Source organism: Plectropomus leopardus, chromosome 17, assembly GCF_026936395.1.
Source record: "Plectropomus leopardus strain MGB_pleo_1.0 chromosome 17, ASM2693639v1, whole genome shotgun sequence".
Classification (NCBI taxonomy): Eukaryota; Metazoa; Chordata; class Actinopteri; order Perciformes; family Serranidae; genus Plectropomus; species Plectropomus leopardus.
The window spans coordinates 12782501-12798559 of record NC_142192.1 but is presented as its reverse complement, the minus strand read 5'-3'; the positions used below and the strand labels follow the sequence as shown (position 1 = coordinate 12798559).

General features: G+C 41.2%; 1 protein-coding gene across 29 annotated transcripts in view; it reads right to left on the bottom strand.

Annotated features, from left to right (window-relative positions):
- clasp2 (cytoplasmic linker associated protein 2) overlaps positions 1-16059 on the bottom strand; it is an 81242-nt gene that overhangs the window by 51235 nt on the left and 13948 nt on the right. For 27 of the 29 annotated variants that reach the window (XM_042505934.2, XM_088089946.1, XM_042505939.2 and 24 more), the window contains exons 3-7: positions 15848-15951; positions 14479-14570; positions 12153-12228; positions 10357-10454; positions 4372-4442 (exon numbers count right to left, since the gene is read on the bottom strand). In XM_042505934.2, coding sequence (XP_042361868.2) covers positions 4372-4442; positions 10357-10454; positions 12153-12228; positions 14479-14570; positions 15848-15951 — 441 coding nt within the window. Of the gene's footprint in view, positions 1-268; positions 420-4371; positions 4443-5447; positions 5780-10356; positions 10455-12152; positions 12229-14478; positions 14571-15847; positions 15952-16059 lie in introns of those variants that run through there. The other 2 variants (XM_088089971.1, XM_088089970.1) reach the window with 2 other exon arrangements.

Here is a 16059-nt window from a genome sequence, read left to right as displayed (position 1 = left end):
TGCGCTGTATATCCAGACACGCGCAAACACAGTACATTGTGAAGGAGACATTTCAGGACACCCCAGTTTTCCCTCTCACACGCACACATGCAGATGTAGCCTAAATCCGAGCCAGAGCACTTGGGGTGAAAGTGCTTGGTGTTTAAGCTGATTTCAATCTAAAACCATATGCTGACAAGCCTTTGTCCAAGTGCCAGCATCCACAGCCAGATGAGATTAAACACACACACAAACACACATGCACACACACACAAACACACACACTTACCATCGCCATCATCACCGACTGCCATGGTTACAGTGTGTTATGGATAAAAACTTCCTGTTGCCTTTGTCTGTTTTCTCCTTTGTTTTCTCCTCTATCTCCTTTCCTCTCTTGTTTGTTCAATCTCTCTCTGTCTCTGTCATGATGAATCAGGGAGAGGCAGTGATAGGCACAGCGCTATGACTCGCCTACTGCGAGAGATCTCTGTCAGCTTCCTCCCTCAATCCTTTGCCCTCCCTCTCCGCCTCCCTCCCTCCCCACTCTCTCCCCTGTTCTCTCAGCAACAGCTGCCTCAAACCCTTCAGAGCAAACACCAGGAGCTGCCCTATAGGAGATGTGGGGCAAGGGCGAGGAAGAGCAAATCTGTGTATGTTTATCATTGTGCATCTGTACGAGTGTTTTACTGTACGGTGAGAGTTTGCATCCTGTATTCGGAGGCTGTAATCTTGGTAGGTTCTTGGAAGTGTTTAGCATGAAAACACCAGCTCATGCTCACCTTCTGCTCCCCTTTCTGGTGGGTTTTCTCCCCAAAAGTAGAGTTTAATGTGAGCCTTGGGCTGATCTGTGTTATTTGTTGAGTGCCAAACACAAGTTCAAAAGGCAGGAACAAGTTGGGGCAGCTAACAGACTCCAAAATTATTTGTTTATTCCACTGAAAGATTCAAATGTGCTCTGCATATGAGAGACAGAGAGGAGAGTCTGTTTAGCATTTTTACAGAGCACACACCAACTTAGGAAACTAGGAGCTGAAGCCACTGGTCGATTGACAGAAATTTAATCTGCAAATGATAGGATTAATTCATATAATTAATTTTTGTACTGATTAACTGATCAACCAATCATTTCATCATTAAAGTGTAATATCTTTAACTTTGGACTGTTGGTCAGTCAGTGAAAACTTTGGTGATGAAGGGCTGCATGATTATGGTCAAAAATAATAATCATTATTGTTTTGATCAAAACAGAGATCACAATTATTTCTTTGTTTTTAGGGACAAAATATTTTTATTGCACTTTAAGTTCATATTTAAATAAAAAGAGCATCTCCTATGGGTACATATCAGCCACTGCATTTTATTTAATTTTTACAACTTTCACGGTTCCGTGACGCCCTGCAGCGTTGCTGTTACGGATGTCTGAGTTGCAGTTGGAAAAGGATCCAGTGAAGTGATGTTAGCGTCATTATTCTTCTAAGACTTCACGCACTCATTGTCCTGCAGAATTTGGTGTTTTTTAAGGTGGTTTAACAAGTTAGTTGGTTTGCTTCGGGGCGCAGACAAAGGTCTGAGGCACTCTTGTCTTGTAATTTGTTCTCTCCTAAATCAGTCAAGTCAAAACAACACATGACGATGGAAAATTTTTCACTGCAGGCTGCACATTTTGCAGACAGCTCCTCAAATGAGTAGGCTGGCTGTTAGTTTAGGGAGCGCTTGGATGTCATATGGCGGGCGATCATTCTAATTTAATTGATCAAAATCATGATTGTGATATTTAATTGGGATTGGATATTTGTTTAGGTTGCAGCCCTACTGTGTTAGGCACTTTTCACCAATTTTGACATTTTAAAGACCAAAAAGAAAATATTCTCCAAACTGAATTATAATTTTAAAAAAAAACAGACTGCAGCCCACCTCGGCAGAGATGAGAAGGTACCAATAATTTATAGTTGGGTGACTCAATCAACCGTGGTACTGACAAACTGTAGTAGCTGAGAACTACAAAAGAAAGAAGCTTAAGTACACTTGAGGTGGCAGCCAAGGCCAAACAGCCAGGCGTGCAGCCAAAGATCACTCTGGCGAGCATCTGTTGCCACTTTCACCCACATTTAGTAAGAGAGTTTGGATATGTGGTCAACACATATGGTCACATTTTTAAAGGAGCTACCTACAGAAACAGTGGTTGACACAAAACCAGTAGGTCAGTGGCTCCATTAGCATGTGGTTGTTCATTGGTTTGTGAGCTGCTTTCTAGGCTGTTTCAGGCAAGCAGAGAGAGTTGCCCTTTGCTGGAAGTAAAGTGTAGAGTTTTTAGTTTAATGGGTATGAAGGATGGTTGCGTATCAAGCACCACTCCATGTTTTGTACATCATCGTCACTAGTGTCTTCTTAAACTTTACTCAATTTAGTGTGATAGCCCAAAAATAGCAACAAAAAAAAGGATGATCATAACAACAACATAACCATTAACCCAAAAACACAACTAAACCCTGGGGAACACTCCCTCCACCCCACTGATGCCACCGGAGACGGCATCATGGCAACTCCACCAACTTAACGCCCTGAGCTCGTCTCCACGTCTCTCCCTATGTCTCTCTCTCCAAGTAAACAGACTGCAACTGCTGCTGTTGCTATTATACACAGACTATGACAGGACAGCCTAAAGGTACTAACAGCCAATGACAGGCTCCGCTCGACACCAACAACCGACCTAACTGACCTCACAGAAAACACATACTGAACTTTTTGTTTACCAGTACCAAGCTTGGTACCCGGCAGGACCTTGGTCGACTTTCCCCTTTATGGTAATACTTATATATGCTACATGCAAGGCTCATCTATGGTGAAAAGTAAAACATAATTAAAAAGATGTGGCTGAGGGAATTCACAGTGATATCAAAACATGTTTTAGCCACTTTAAAAAGGCTTACCTAAAACATACAATATCAGTCTAAGTGGATGCTGTATTGAGAGTGTTTTTAACACGAAGTTTCATTTCAGTCGGATAGTGTCACGGCCACGAACAGCACTTTCTAACCCAAACAGCTGACCAGCGGCGAGATGAGAGATGTCATGTCTCTAAATATAGTGACCACTTAGACTGATAATGATTTTTTAGGGCTGGCTAAAATACATTTTGATATCAACCCCTGTGGGGTGCGTGCCCTACAAACGGGGAGGATGCCGACCACCTCTATGTAATACACTGACCGGACATACACTGTAAATACACTGAGTATCTCATACAGCCCTACTTTGAAAATCCAGAAATATCACTTAAAGGTAGATAATGTTAGCAAAACACTAACTAATGCACAGCTATAAGTACAGGAGTAAGCTTTGTATCAGATTACTTCAGTCAGACAGGTTTGCTGCCTCCTCTTTATTTCTGTGATAACATTGAAGAGATTTGGTAAAGGACAGATAGGTAGGTTACTGACATACTTATAAGATGACATAAATTATTGTTAGCCAAGAATATCAGTGCTAATGTCATCTTTTTCTATTATCTCTGTAAGGCTACATGCCGCCCCAAAGAAACTATCGGTGCTTTTTTTGGATGTACACATCCAGCATCCCACTTCAGTATCTAATACCAGTGCTCTCTTTTCCCCAAATTTGAAACTGGTGACTGGAGATATTTCTAAATTAGGTGACATTAGAACAGGGTTTTTCTTAGGCGCTGAAAACAGACTCTGCATATTGGATTGTTACATTCCTATGAGACAATGAATTTATTGTTGGAAACGGCAAAACAGAAGCGAACAGCTTCTCGTGCCAACAACAAAAAGAAACCAATTTGTGTAAAAGTGTCAACTGAATAATAATCCACAAACAACGATTCAATCAGTCACGTCTGATAATCACAATTTCAACACATATGCAAGAAGGGAAACTGAACAGTTCAAATCTCTAAAGGGAATCTAAAAGATGAAAACAACAAAGGGAAACATTGCTTAAGGGGTGGCATTGTGCAATATCACCAGAGCTTTCCATGGTCAAACAACACTGGTTGAGCCTGAGACTCCCAGAGATCCACAGCCACACATACAATCTACTGCTGGACAGCAAAACACTCAGCGGCAGCAGCCTTCAGCTCAGGTCTGTCTCAGCCAGAAACCCCACAGAATCACACACAGACACACACACACAGATTAAACCATTAATCCTGTTAGGTCCTCTTACAGAAGCTCATGGCAACAAACCGACACAACCACAAAAGCACATGCAGATATAGACACACACAAGCACTCACCAACACGCACACACACTTTTTAAATACACACCCAATACCCGGCAACAGTAAAATCATCTTGACAACATGACTAAACTTGGTGGCTCTCTGAGGCCGATACAACTGTGGCAAAATAAATAAGAGAAGGCACTGACCGTGACTCGGGCTGAGAGCCATGTTGCCTGAATTCAAGGCTTCATCAAAACGAGCGAATAGCGTCTGTAACCTGGAGAGATAGAGAGAAGATGAAATGTTAGAATAAATCTTGCAAAACAAAGCTAATGAAATAACCATAAATTCAGAACTGGATACATTAAAATGAGACTGTATTAGTAAAATTATATCCTTGACAGGAGATACGACTGCGACTAACATTTATCTTCATTGTCAGTTGATCTATTGATAATTTCAGAAAGGAAGAGAGAAATGTCAGAAAATTGTGGAAAATGTGAATTTTTCCCAAAACCCAGGATGACGTCTTCAAATGTCTTGTTTTGTCCACGACCCTAAAATATTCCCTTCACTTTCATAGAGGAGTAAAGAAACCAAGAAATCAATTATTATTTAAGAAGCTGGGACTGGAAATGTTTTAATAATAAAAAGTAAAATTATTAATCAAGCAATTCGTTAACAAATTAGTTGGTGATTCATTTAACAGCTGACCATCAATCGATTAATAGATGCAGCTCTAACAGTAACATGACAAAGACAATGCGCACACAGATGGCTGCACACACACCCAACAATTTTGACCTAGAGACAGGCAAGGTGCTTTGAATCCCAAGTGAAAGTATCAGCAGCAGCAACATGTGGACAGCCTGCCCGCCCGTCTGTCTGCCTGTCGGCGGGTGGGTGTGTCTATTATGCCAGTCACACTCATGAAGCTGCAGCTGCAACATGACAAGAGTCCATCTGACATCCTGCATCCAGCACCAAACACACAAAAACACACACAATCCCCGAGGCAGTTCTACTCAGTCACATGATGTAAAGGTAAGACTGTCTGCATGTTAATAAGCCAAAGATCTATCCCAAATCGCGGACAAGTCCAGCTAAAATAACATTAATAGCGTGCACACAGAGCAGTGTCGATACATGTTAGTTACACATGACTGCTTTGACAATACCACAACAAAGACACAATGTCCCACGTCCGGTTACATGCCCTAATGTCTCCTTGCCAAAAGGTAAGCCGCGGATATGAGCACACAATAACAAGAATCATACACACCGTCCTCTGTCTGTCTGTGCCTGTCTTTTGGTGTCTGGGTGCCGATCCAAAACTACAAGACAGCTTAGCAGCTCCTGTAAGTGACGATTAGCGTTGCAATGGGCTCCACCGCCGTGCAGTGTTTTCACGTGGTTCCCTTCCTTTCATTAGCATTTTAATTTGCCTATTACATTCAGAAATAACCCAGCCTTTAGTCCTTCATACTCTTTCGCCTCAGTATTTCCCAGTGGACTGATTAATAGGTTGCTGTGGTTGCTGCGCAACATTGCATTAGCCCCATGCTAGTGACACACTCCAGTCCTCGGCTTCCCTCAGCTCTTTGTATCCAACATGGTGCAGTGGCTCTGAGAAGGAGGGAGGGAGGGAGACTGGAGGAGGGAGGGAGGGCGTGAGAGAGAGAAGGAGCCAAACAGCGAAAGACCAAAGCATGCTACGGGCATACGACAACGCACCACCTACAGTTGCACATACGTACTGTATGCTGAGCACACCCACCCGCTGAGAAATCTCCACAGTGGTACAAACAGTTAAATCTCAGGCAGGGTCTTTGCCTGCGTGTGTGTGTGTGTGTGTGTGTGTGTGTGTGTGTGTGTGTGTGAGAGAGAGAGGGAGACAAGTGGGCCAGTTTTGTGTGACAAGCAGCAAAGAGATTCAGTTACCCTTTACATAACCTCCCTCCCATACCCAGACACACACATACACACTCGTTAGAGGGGGAGGGGCTGTACAGCTAGCAGCAGACAGAAAGCAAAGCTGCTCCTCCCCCCTCTACATCTCTTCTTCTCACCCCACTTGCCTATATTCCCTCCCTTCTCTTTTGAGTCCCACCTCCCCCCTCACATCTCTTAATTCCAGGATCCAATCTCCACACTGCTGCACCTTTTATTTTGAGCTCTACATTTGTGGTGGATGCAGACTGTCATTGAAATAGGGTCACCTCGACTCCTACGGAGATGACCTTTCAGGTAGCTCACTTCCCTTTCGAAAAAGATATGTGTGCATGAGGCAGGTCCACTGAATGCTCATTCAAGCAGCATTTGACCTACTAGCAGGAGAGTGTTGTCACAGGTTAATCCCATGTTGTTACTGTTGTCAGGGACTCAAGACTATAACAGTACTTCAATATGAAACACTCCCCAACCTTCAAAATTAGGGTTGACTGATTTTGTTTTTTTCAGGGCGGACACCAATACCAATTATTAGTACTTAATGAGACCAATAATCAATATTTGAAACCAATATACATTACATACATTACATACATTCATTACAATAAAAATGAAAACCTTTCTGTCAATATTTAGAATTTGGAATATAACAAACCCCAACACGAAACTTTGTTAATCGACCAGGCCGACTGCTATAAAGTTAAATTATGGATAGTTTAGAAACAGGGTTCTTACACATTCTTAAAAATGAACTGAAAGACTTTCCAAGGACTTTCCGGGTTGATTCACTCAAATTCAAGAATCCAAATCAGTATAGTTTGGGACACTAATCAAGGTTAATTACTGTCAACTCACAGAGAGCCGTCCTGTGTGACACTTCAGCAGCATGACTCATAAAAGCTGCTTAGCCCATGCTGTGATATTTTATTGATTTGCTGCAGACTCTGCATGTGGATGTCCGATGGACCTTTAACAAGTTAGTTTTTGTAAATGTCTTTAGTGAGCTAAAAGTCCTGGAATTTAGATATTCCAGGCATAGCTCAACCATAGCTTTCTTGCCACAGTTTAACCTGCCACATTCATCTTCAATAACTAATGCACGCATCTGACCATCGCACTTTCTTGTATGACAAACAATGACACAACTGCAAAAACACACATGCAGACAGTGGAATGAAGCCTAATTACTGACGTTTAGTAAAATAAATATCAAAAGACAATGACCCATGTCAATTTATGTCTGTTTTCAGTAACTTCCAAGGCCTTAATTTCATTTTTTCCCTACAATTCACATTTCAGCTTTCAAGAATTTCAAGGACCCATGGGAAGCCTGTGGAATCACTGAACTGTTTCAACTTCAATAGCAATTCTGACTAATAAAATAGCCACCTATAACAAACACACACACACACACACACACACACACACCCACACACACACACACACACACACACACACACACACACACACACACACACACACACACACACACATCCAGGTAGTGTCTGACCCCCAATCACTACAAGACAGGATGAGCCGGGTCAAACAGCGAGGTCAGATAGTTCCCGTTGACCCATTCAGACTGACTGCCAGAGCAGGTTTAACCCGTGTCACAGTCGAAGTGAAAAGGGGTTATCAGGTTCACTGTTGGATGAGTGATCTCATCCGACACTAGCTAACATGCACAGTGTACAGTGTTTTGACCAGATTAACTGACCTGAATGATGAAATGAAACCATTTCACAATCCTGCTCTAAAGATCCAGGGACCCCTTTAGGGACCAACCTAATTTAGGGGTAATAATATTTCTTAACATTCAACTGACACAGTTTGCAAAACACATATTTGAACTTTTTATTGCTAGGATGTAATATTGAGGAGCCTCCAGACAGAACAACCTGCACATACTGAAGATGCTGAGGGAAGAGAAAATCCTTAAAATGCTTGCATGTCTCCTGCAACGTTAAAATGGCTCATTAACAGTATTTCATTTCTGCAATGGTTTGCTTTTGTTTAACAAATTAGAATTTAAAAAGGTACAACTCTTACTGAGGATACATATTAAACGTTAGACATGAGCATAAGTGCTGCCTGCTAAGACCTCTGTTAGTCCGTCTCTGCTGTCAGAACAAGCTGCCTGCCTGTTAGCAGCACTGAGGAGCTCAAAGGACAGCAGCTGAACAAACCGTCTTTACTAGGCTGATCGACAATTGCAAGTTTTTGAATAATAATAGTTTTCATAAAGCCTCCACAGGAAGAAATTGGCATCCTTTTTACTTATTGATTTATCTATTTTATTCTCCTGCCCTCTATGGTGGGATATGACAGAATATGCCAGATACTGAAACTGGCAAGCTCACAGCCGCAGTCAGAGGGTGAAAAAAAAAACATGGAGGTGGCCAGAGTTGAATGTGCATGTCTCAGAGTCAGTATGGATTACTAGATTTAAAGTCTATCTGTTGAATGAGCCAGGTCAGTGACGGACATCAAACATACTTTTAAATTGTTGTCTATGCAGATAAGCCTTTAGATTGTCCTGACCTCCATGAAAAATGTAATTATCCTCATTAGTCACAGCCTCCACGCTTATTCCCAATTATTTGGGTCAGTAATGTCCTTATTTGTTCATAAAAAAAAAGAAACCGCATTTTGTGCATGATTTAATACTATGCGGCTGACATTTACTACATGGATGCGCATAACGCAGAACCAAAGTTCACATGCATGAGTTCCAACTAGAAACTTTTAGTGGCAGACCTTCGCTGTTAGCAACAGGTGCTGAAGTTAGCACAACAAGCAGACTGGTATGCAAATCTGGCAACCGTTTACTTTTATTATTCCACGCAATTCATATTTTCAGTTTTGTATCAGAAGAGATGTTTTAAGTGTTATAACCTGTTGTGTCCTGTTGCCTTTTGAGAATGTGTTTGGTCACTGTTGGTTCATATGTAATACAGCGGTGTCTGAAACGTTTTTCATTTTTATAATAAAAATATTTGGCCAAAGTTGCCAGTTGGTAAAACGTTACCTGAGTTCTTAGAAGCAGGACTGCGTCTGTCTTTGACCCTTGAACTACTATCTGTTCAAAATAAATGGAAACAAACAGATCCTCAAGCATTTGGAGTTTTTTTCCCACTGTACTGAATTCGCACTGAACCACGTCTCCGTGACCGGGGTATGTACCAAACCGTGACCTTAGTGTACCCTGACACCCATGGTTAAGAAGTTACCAATGTGTATGAACTGACAAGATGGTTAATGCTTTGATAACGCATTATTGCGATGCCAGAAGGTGAAAAGAACATTTGTTGGTAACACATCTTTTTGTCACAACACCCTCTCTATCTATTATCTGATGCTTGCTCTGCAGAGCTGATATGCGATCTGCTCAGCAAGATCCTGGCCGCAGTCCTGCATTCCACCCAGAAGCCATATACTAACCCTCACACAACCTGCATCTAGCCTTAATATTAGCAGGGCTCCAATATTAAAAGTAAATACTGTAAAATCACAATTCATGACTAAATGTGTGTATATTTAGAAAAATTTCATAGTAACTGTACACTAGATCTACAGAAAAGTAAAAGCATAGCTTTCAAACATAAATCACTGCATCTGTCAGACCTATAAACGTAACAGACACATACCAGTCTGCATAAATCCCACATACACAGACAGCGTGTTTACACTGGAGACAAACAGGCTTAATATGCACAACGCATGACACATGGCCATGGCCAGCATTCACAGACGCAAGACTCATACTGAGCAGTCAGCACACAACGCTGGCTGCTGATCTCACACACAGGAGACAGAGGGGGGTCACTGAGTGTGCTTAGAATAAACCTCAACCCAGCACATGTAACCAGGGCGACCAAAGAAGGACAAAACCACTCAATGGATGTCTTCAGATGACATGAACACACACACTTTCTCCAATTTTTCCTCGACTTTGTTTCTCCACCCAACGCCTTTGTACCCCATCTGCCCCCTCCCACCCTCCTCCCCCTGTCAGTCAGCATTGTGCTCTGGATGAAAGTGCCTCTCTGTGTGTGAAGGGCAGAGTGGTGCATGGCGTGGCCTGGGACAAACTGAGTGCCAAGGCCACGGGACCCACAGACCCTCCACACAACTCATCCCCTGCTGCACAGAGCACGCACACACACACGCACACAAATAAAAATAACCAGTGCTCACAAAGAGAGAGCTTATCAATAACTAACACATGGAAAATAACTTACCGTGCAGCAGGCAGCCCTCTCTTTCCCAGGTCTGCTCGCACTCTCTCTCCAACGTGACGATAAACATCCACCAATGTTGCTATGGAGGCCTCACGCACCTATTGAAAGCAGACATTAACCAATTTAAAAGTCCTACACACACACATACACACACAAAGGCTTCTACTCTACACTGGTATACCATGCAAAATGGTGCTTTTGTTACGATTATGGAGCATTTTCTTTGATAGCTCCATACAGATTACACTCTGCTGTCTGAGAGTTGTCAATATACACATTTAAAAAGAAACCCTTAAGGGCTTGTACTCATCGCCCTAATGGGAGACATCTGATTTGCTCGTAAATTTTGTGAGCACTGTTGTGATTGGTACTGGGATGCTGTTAAAGGGATTCTCTGCAACTGAGGGTGGGCGGGCCTGTTGAGGATTTCGATTGGTCGGGACAGTATGTGGGTAGATAATCATTGGGTAGACGAGAGGAGCAGATTTCAGCTTTGGGGTGCAACTCCACAGGAGCTTAAAAACCAGCCTCTCTCTATCCCTCTCTCTCACGCACACACACATATTCAGCTAGCACTGCTGTGTGTGTTAATGGTTGGGTGTTGGTGCTCATGATTCAGCAGTGAAGCTGGCAGGGTGGGGGGACTCTACAGAGCCCATCTCCTCACTAATAACAGTAATAATCACAGAGCTGCTTTAAGATGCCTGCCAACGCACTCTGGATGCTGAAAGCTAAACCACAAGCTTAGCCACTGAGTGATATATGGAGGGAGCACAGGACCTCTACACATTCACAAATAAGAAAATATCAATCCGCTTGATTACGACAATATTATATTTTGTGATACTGTATCAGTTCTCAAATACACTATAAAGTTTTATTTGTCTGTCAAGTTTGACTGAAGTGTTTTATGATGAGTTAACAAGGCAGTTAAGCTAACATTAGCCTCAGTTTGGTGAAAAAGAGAAACGTGGACTGATGTCCAGCTGTATTTTTTCTGTTTAATTAGGAAAATAGGTGTAAGAGTAGGCCAAAACCAAGTTGAAGTCTGGCACACTTTACAGCCCTGCTGACGTGAGTTGTCACCTTAACAGCTAAAAATAATCGGCACTTTCTTTTGCTCAAGTCAAAATATTCAATGTGCTTTTGATTCAATCTGTTTCTGTGGTTGTAAAGTGTCTTTAGCCATTCTCTTCACCAACATAATAACATTTTGCTGGTGTAAACACAAAGAGCATAAGTCTATGAAATGGAAAGGGCACACCACTAGCTCCTAATATTACTTTTTTAATTTTTATTATTTTTTTGTAATTGCGATATATTGCCTTGCTTACAGAATTGCAATACATCGTAACATACTGAATCCTAAATCCTGTTTGTGATATGTATCGGATCACCATAGTCTTGCCAATACACAGCTGCCTTCACACACAGAGAGACATTACAGTATAGACAGATTCGTAAGCATAAAACAGAAGAAACCCCATGCACAGCCGTGCCTCACTCCTGGTTGCCAGCCAGTGCATGATAATGCACAGTAAATTAAAGTTCTTGCATACATCAGGATATTACTTTATGAACAGCTCACATTAAAAACAAAAGAAGGAGGAATCTTAGACATACCACTTTATCAGATTCACTCGGTCCAGACACAACAAAGCTGATGGATTTTAAATGTAAGCTGTTAATAAAAAGAATGTCAACCTGATTATCCTGGTGTATGCTGAAACTTTAATCCTTGATACACAGGCATGCTGATCATGTATATCATATTACTGAAGCGCTGCGTCTCTTACCTGTGGGTTCTGGTCTCCAGTTAGAGTGCAGAGATGAGGAACTAATTTACTGAGGCTCAGTGGTGCGGCTCCATACCTGAAAGAGAGCCACAAAAAGACAAGAAGTTTAGAGGGATGATATTGATTCATGACAAGGTAAAGCAACATGAAATATCTGCAATCTAATGACAACATTGTCCATCATTCATTTCATACTTTCAGGAATGAGGAAAATTGCCTCTGTAGAAGGAAGACTAGGAATTTTAGAAAGCCTGATGTAAATTGTGAAAATAATGCATGAGCCCCAGGATTTATGTAATATATCTGGAACATCAGAGTACATAAATTGTACTTCATCCATAACACTTTTTTTAAATTTAAGGTAGCCAAGAGAGCTTAACACACGGCAACCTGAGCAAACATTAAACGCAGTGACTTGACAACACATACAAAAAAGAAAAAGTAAACAAACAAAACAACAAAAAACAAATGGAACACAAAATGAGAATTAAAAAAAATAATCAAATAACTAGAAACCGAACAAGTCAGAAAAAACGTAAGAAAATGGAACAGAACCACTGTGTCAACCACTGTGTTTTTTATATATATAAATACATAAATATATATATATATATATATATATATATATATATATATATATATATATATATATATATATATATATATATATATATATGCAGCACATAAACACTACAAAAATGTAAACATTCAGAAACAAACCATTACTCTTCCATGTTTTAATCTGTCTACTCAGCCTTAATGGATACCTGTGTATGCCAAGTTAACACTTTAGCATGAGGTAGCAGCTTAGCATTTAACACAAAAGTGTCACTTTACATTAGCAAAAAGATGCTTAAGTTAACACTGCCATTCCAATAGCCCAGAATTGCCCTGTTTAGTATTTAAGTAAAAAGGCCGTACACACATCCCAAATATTAATATTAATATTGACTATTTGCAAGTCATGGTGTATTGGAAGAAATTAATAAGCTGTGAAAAAAATATGGTGTAGTTTCAGCAGACAGACCACTTCGATTGGCCTTTTTTCTTTTCCTCTCCCAGATGTGATTTCTCTCCTGTGGCTTCTGGAAAAATGTCTCAAATGCCTCATGTGCACTGCATGGTTTGGCTCAACTTGAATCCACCCGACTCACTTTTCGTACAGGGTACTTTTCTTGATTTCGTTTTCTGCTGCAGATAGTACCCCATCTATGTAGAGGGGACTCACAGCTGATTGTCATAGCAACACTGTGTGAAACTGCTGTAAAATCATCTTCAAAACAACACGCTTGTTGCACCTCACTCCATCCAGATTTCGCTGAAAACAGAGGAACATCTGCACCTTATGAATTTGACCACGGCGTAGTTTTGCGGGCTTACATTTTTTTTTTTTTAAATCTGGGTCAAGTTAATAATATTAAAAAACAATAATAACCTGTAGTCACTGTTGATGACAGCTTGGATATTTAAAATGGCAGGCTTCTATATTGTGTAAGAACCGAATCTGGTGATGATTCTAATGAATCAGTGGTCCGCAGTGTTTTAACTCCACCTTGTAGTAACAGCTCAGGGCGCTTGGAGCCTCAACTGAGGTAGTACCAAAAAAGAACCAAGCAATAGTCATGACTTTTGCCGATGGAAAACCACAAAAAAGAATGTCTCCAAGCGAGTTGAGTTGAGTCAAGCCTTGCCAGTACCATGCAGCGGAAATTGGGCTTAAATGGGGCGGCATATTTTCTTTGGAATATAAAAGTAAGATACAGTCCCATTCAAACTAAATGTAGAAAAGTAAGTCCTCCATCAGACTTGACAGCTGAACATGTGAGAGTTCAGGCCGAGGTGAACTGAGAACAGACTTTTAAATCACCCTGAAAGCAACAATCAGTCAACATGTATGCTTTAAGGAGCTGCATGACAAAAGCGGTGGCGTCACTTGCGGCACACGTGCCACTTCTACAGAGTCACACAAACAGTTAAGAAGATTAATCCTGGAGACAGAGACTATGTGTGTTTCTTGGACAAATAGGAAAGGGCATACTTATGGAGTGTAGTGTAAAAATCAACCCACATGAACTAACTGATATTGAAGATGAAAGGTGTACAGTAATGTTCTATATATAGTTAATCAATTTATGCGTTTTCTAAGAGTAAGTACAATTAGATAGGCTGCATGTTTGTATTTGGAATTATTGTAAGGACTAATGCATGACCATCTGCCAACCAGATAAGAGAAAATGTGCATACTTTTAATAGCTTTATAATTTACTATGTATTCTTTCACATTTCACCCTGGAAGTGATTCAGCCAAAGAGGGGAAGTTACTCACGTGGTAAGCGTGGCACTGAGACAGAGGCAGATTCCTTCTCGACTGCGGAAGTTCTTGTGTTTAAAACCAAGAAGTAGCCTTTCCCAAACATACTGGACGAAGGAGGAGAGAGAGAAAAGCGAGGGATGAGGGTGTGACGAAAAGACAGTGAGAAGGGTTATGCCAGGCAGCTCATCAGGGGTTTGAGTAGATTACGTAGCACAGAGGGGGGTACAATCTGTGGAGAAGTTCTGTGTCCAGATAACACAAAGCAGAGCAGAGACGTAGCCTGTGTAATTCCTTTATTACCCAGGTGAGGGAGCCCAAAACCTAGAGTACCTCTCAGCTGTAGTGACTATCAAATGATGTGGAGGTGGCGGTGGTATGTCTGCTGTCTCTTCTGCATCTTGATTTGCGCATTCTTCCAAATAGCTGGAATAACTACAATTGATCTGAAAGCTGCTGCCTGCTGACTCTTCTGACAGCATATAAGCCACACAATGCAACAATGTCCTGAGTGTCAAATACAACAAAAATCCTGAAACTAGGGATGGGCGATATGAAGAAAATCAAATATCTTGATATTTTTGACCAAATACATCGATATTGATGTTGTGACGATACTGTAGGTTTGACTATTGGTGCTCTCCAAATACCTACAATGACATTTTTGATAAATAACCATCATGAGTAAGTGTGTAAAGGCAAATAACAAAACAGCTTGAAAATTTCAGAAAATTACATCACTTTACTAATATGCAATGTGTAAAACCAGGAAAAGGGGAAACTTACAATAATACAGCATCCAAAATCTCAGATGATATCTAGTCTCATATCAGGATATCGATGTTGCCCAGCCCCACCTGAAACTATTTTAAGGTCTCATTTATGCTCGAAAATAGATACATTCATTTCAAACACTGAGACCATCACTGCCCACAGTCTTTCTTGCATCCTGTTCGCTGACAGAAAGGACGTGTTCATGTCATGCTTAAAAAACACTACACTGGCCCTGCAATTTCCAGTGGTGATGCTCTGCTTCGTATGTGTCTATAAGCTCTTATAAAACATGCACCAATACAGATGAAATCAATGCCGAGTGTTGACCGAGGGACCTGTCTGTATCTGTATACTAACAATCTGAAAATGAGCATAAATGAGCCTTTGCGCGACAAAAACTGTAACTTTGTTTTGATGTTGAAATCAATCTCTCAAAATAATAACTGGACTGAAATCCTGGTTTCAGGTACCACTTATGTATATTACAAGAGGCTTTGTCTGGTCCTGAGGCTGAGATTTGAATGCACTTGTATATGTGTGTGTGTGTATGTGTGTGTGTGTGTGTGTGTGTGTGTGTGTGTGTGTGTGTGTGTGTGTGTGTGTTTCTCACCATGGGCGAGGCAGTCTGCTCCATACAGCGAAGGATGACAGCTTGGCTGTTCTCCCTGACCTGGTCCTTCCCGTCGCCCAGCCTGTCCACCAAAGCTGGCAAAACTACAGACAGAAAAAAAATGGCACAAAGGGAGAGAGAAAGACAAAGAGTTAGTCATGAGAAAATGAAAAATGCAGTATAATGTGTATTTACATCAGGTACAGGGGAAA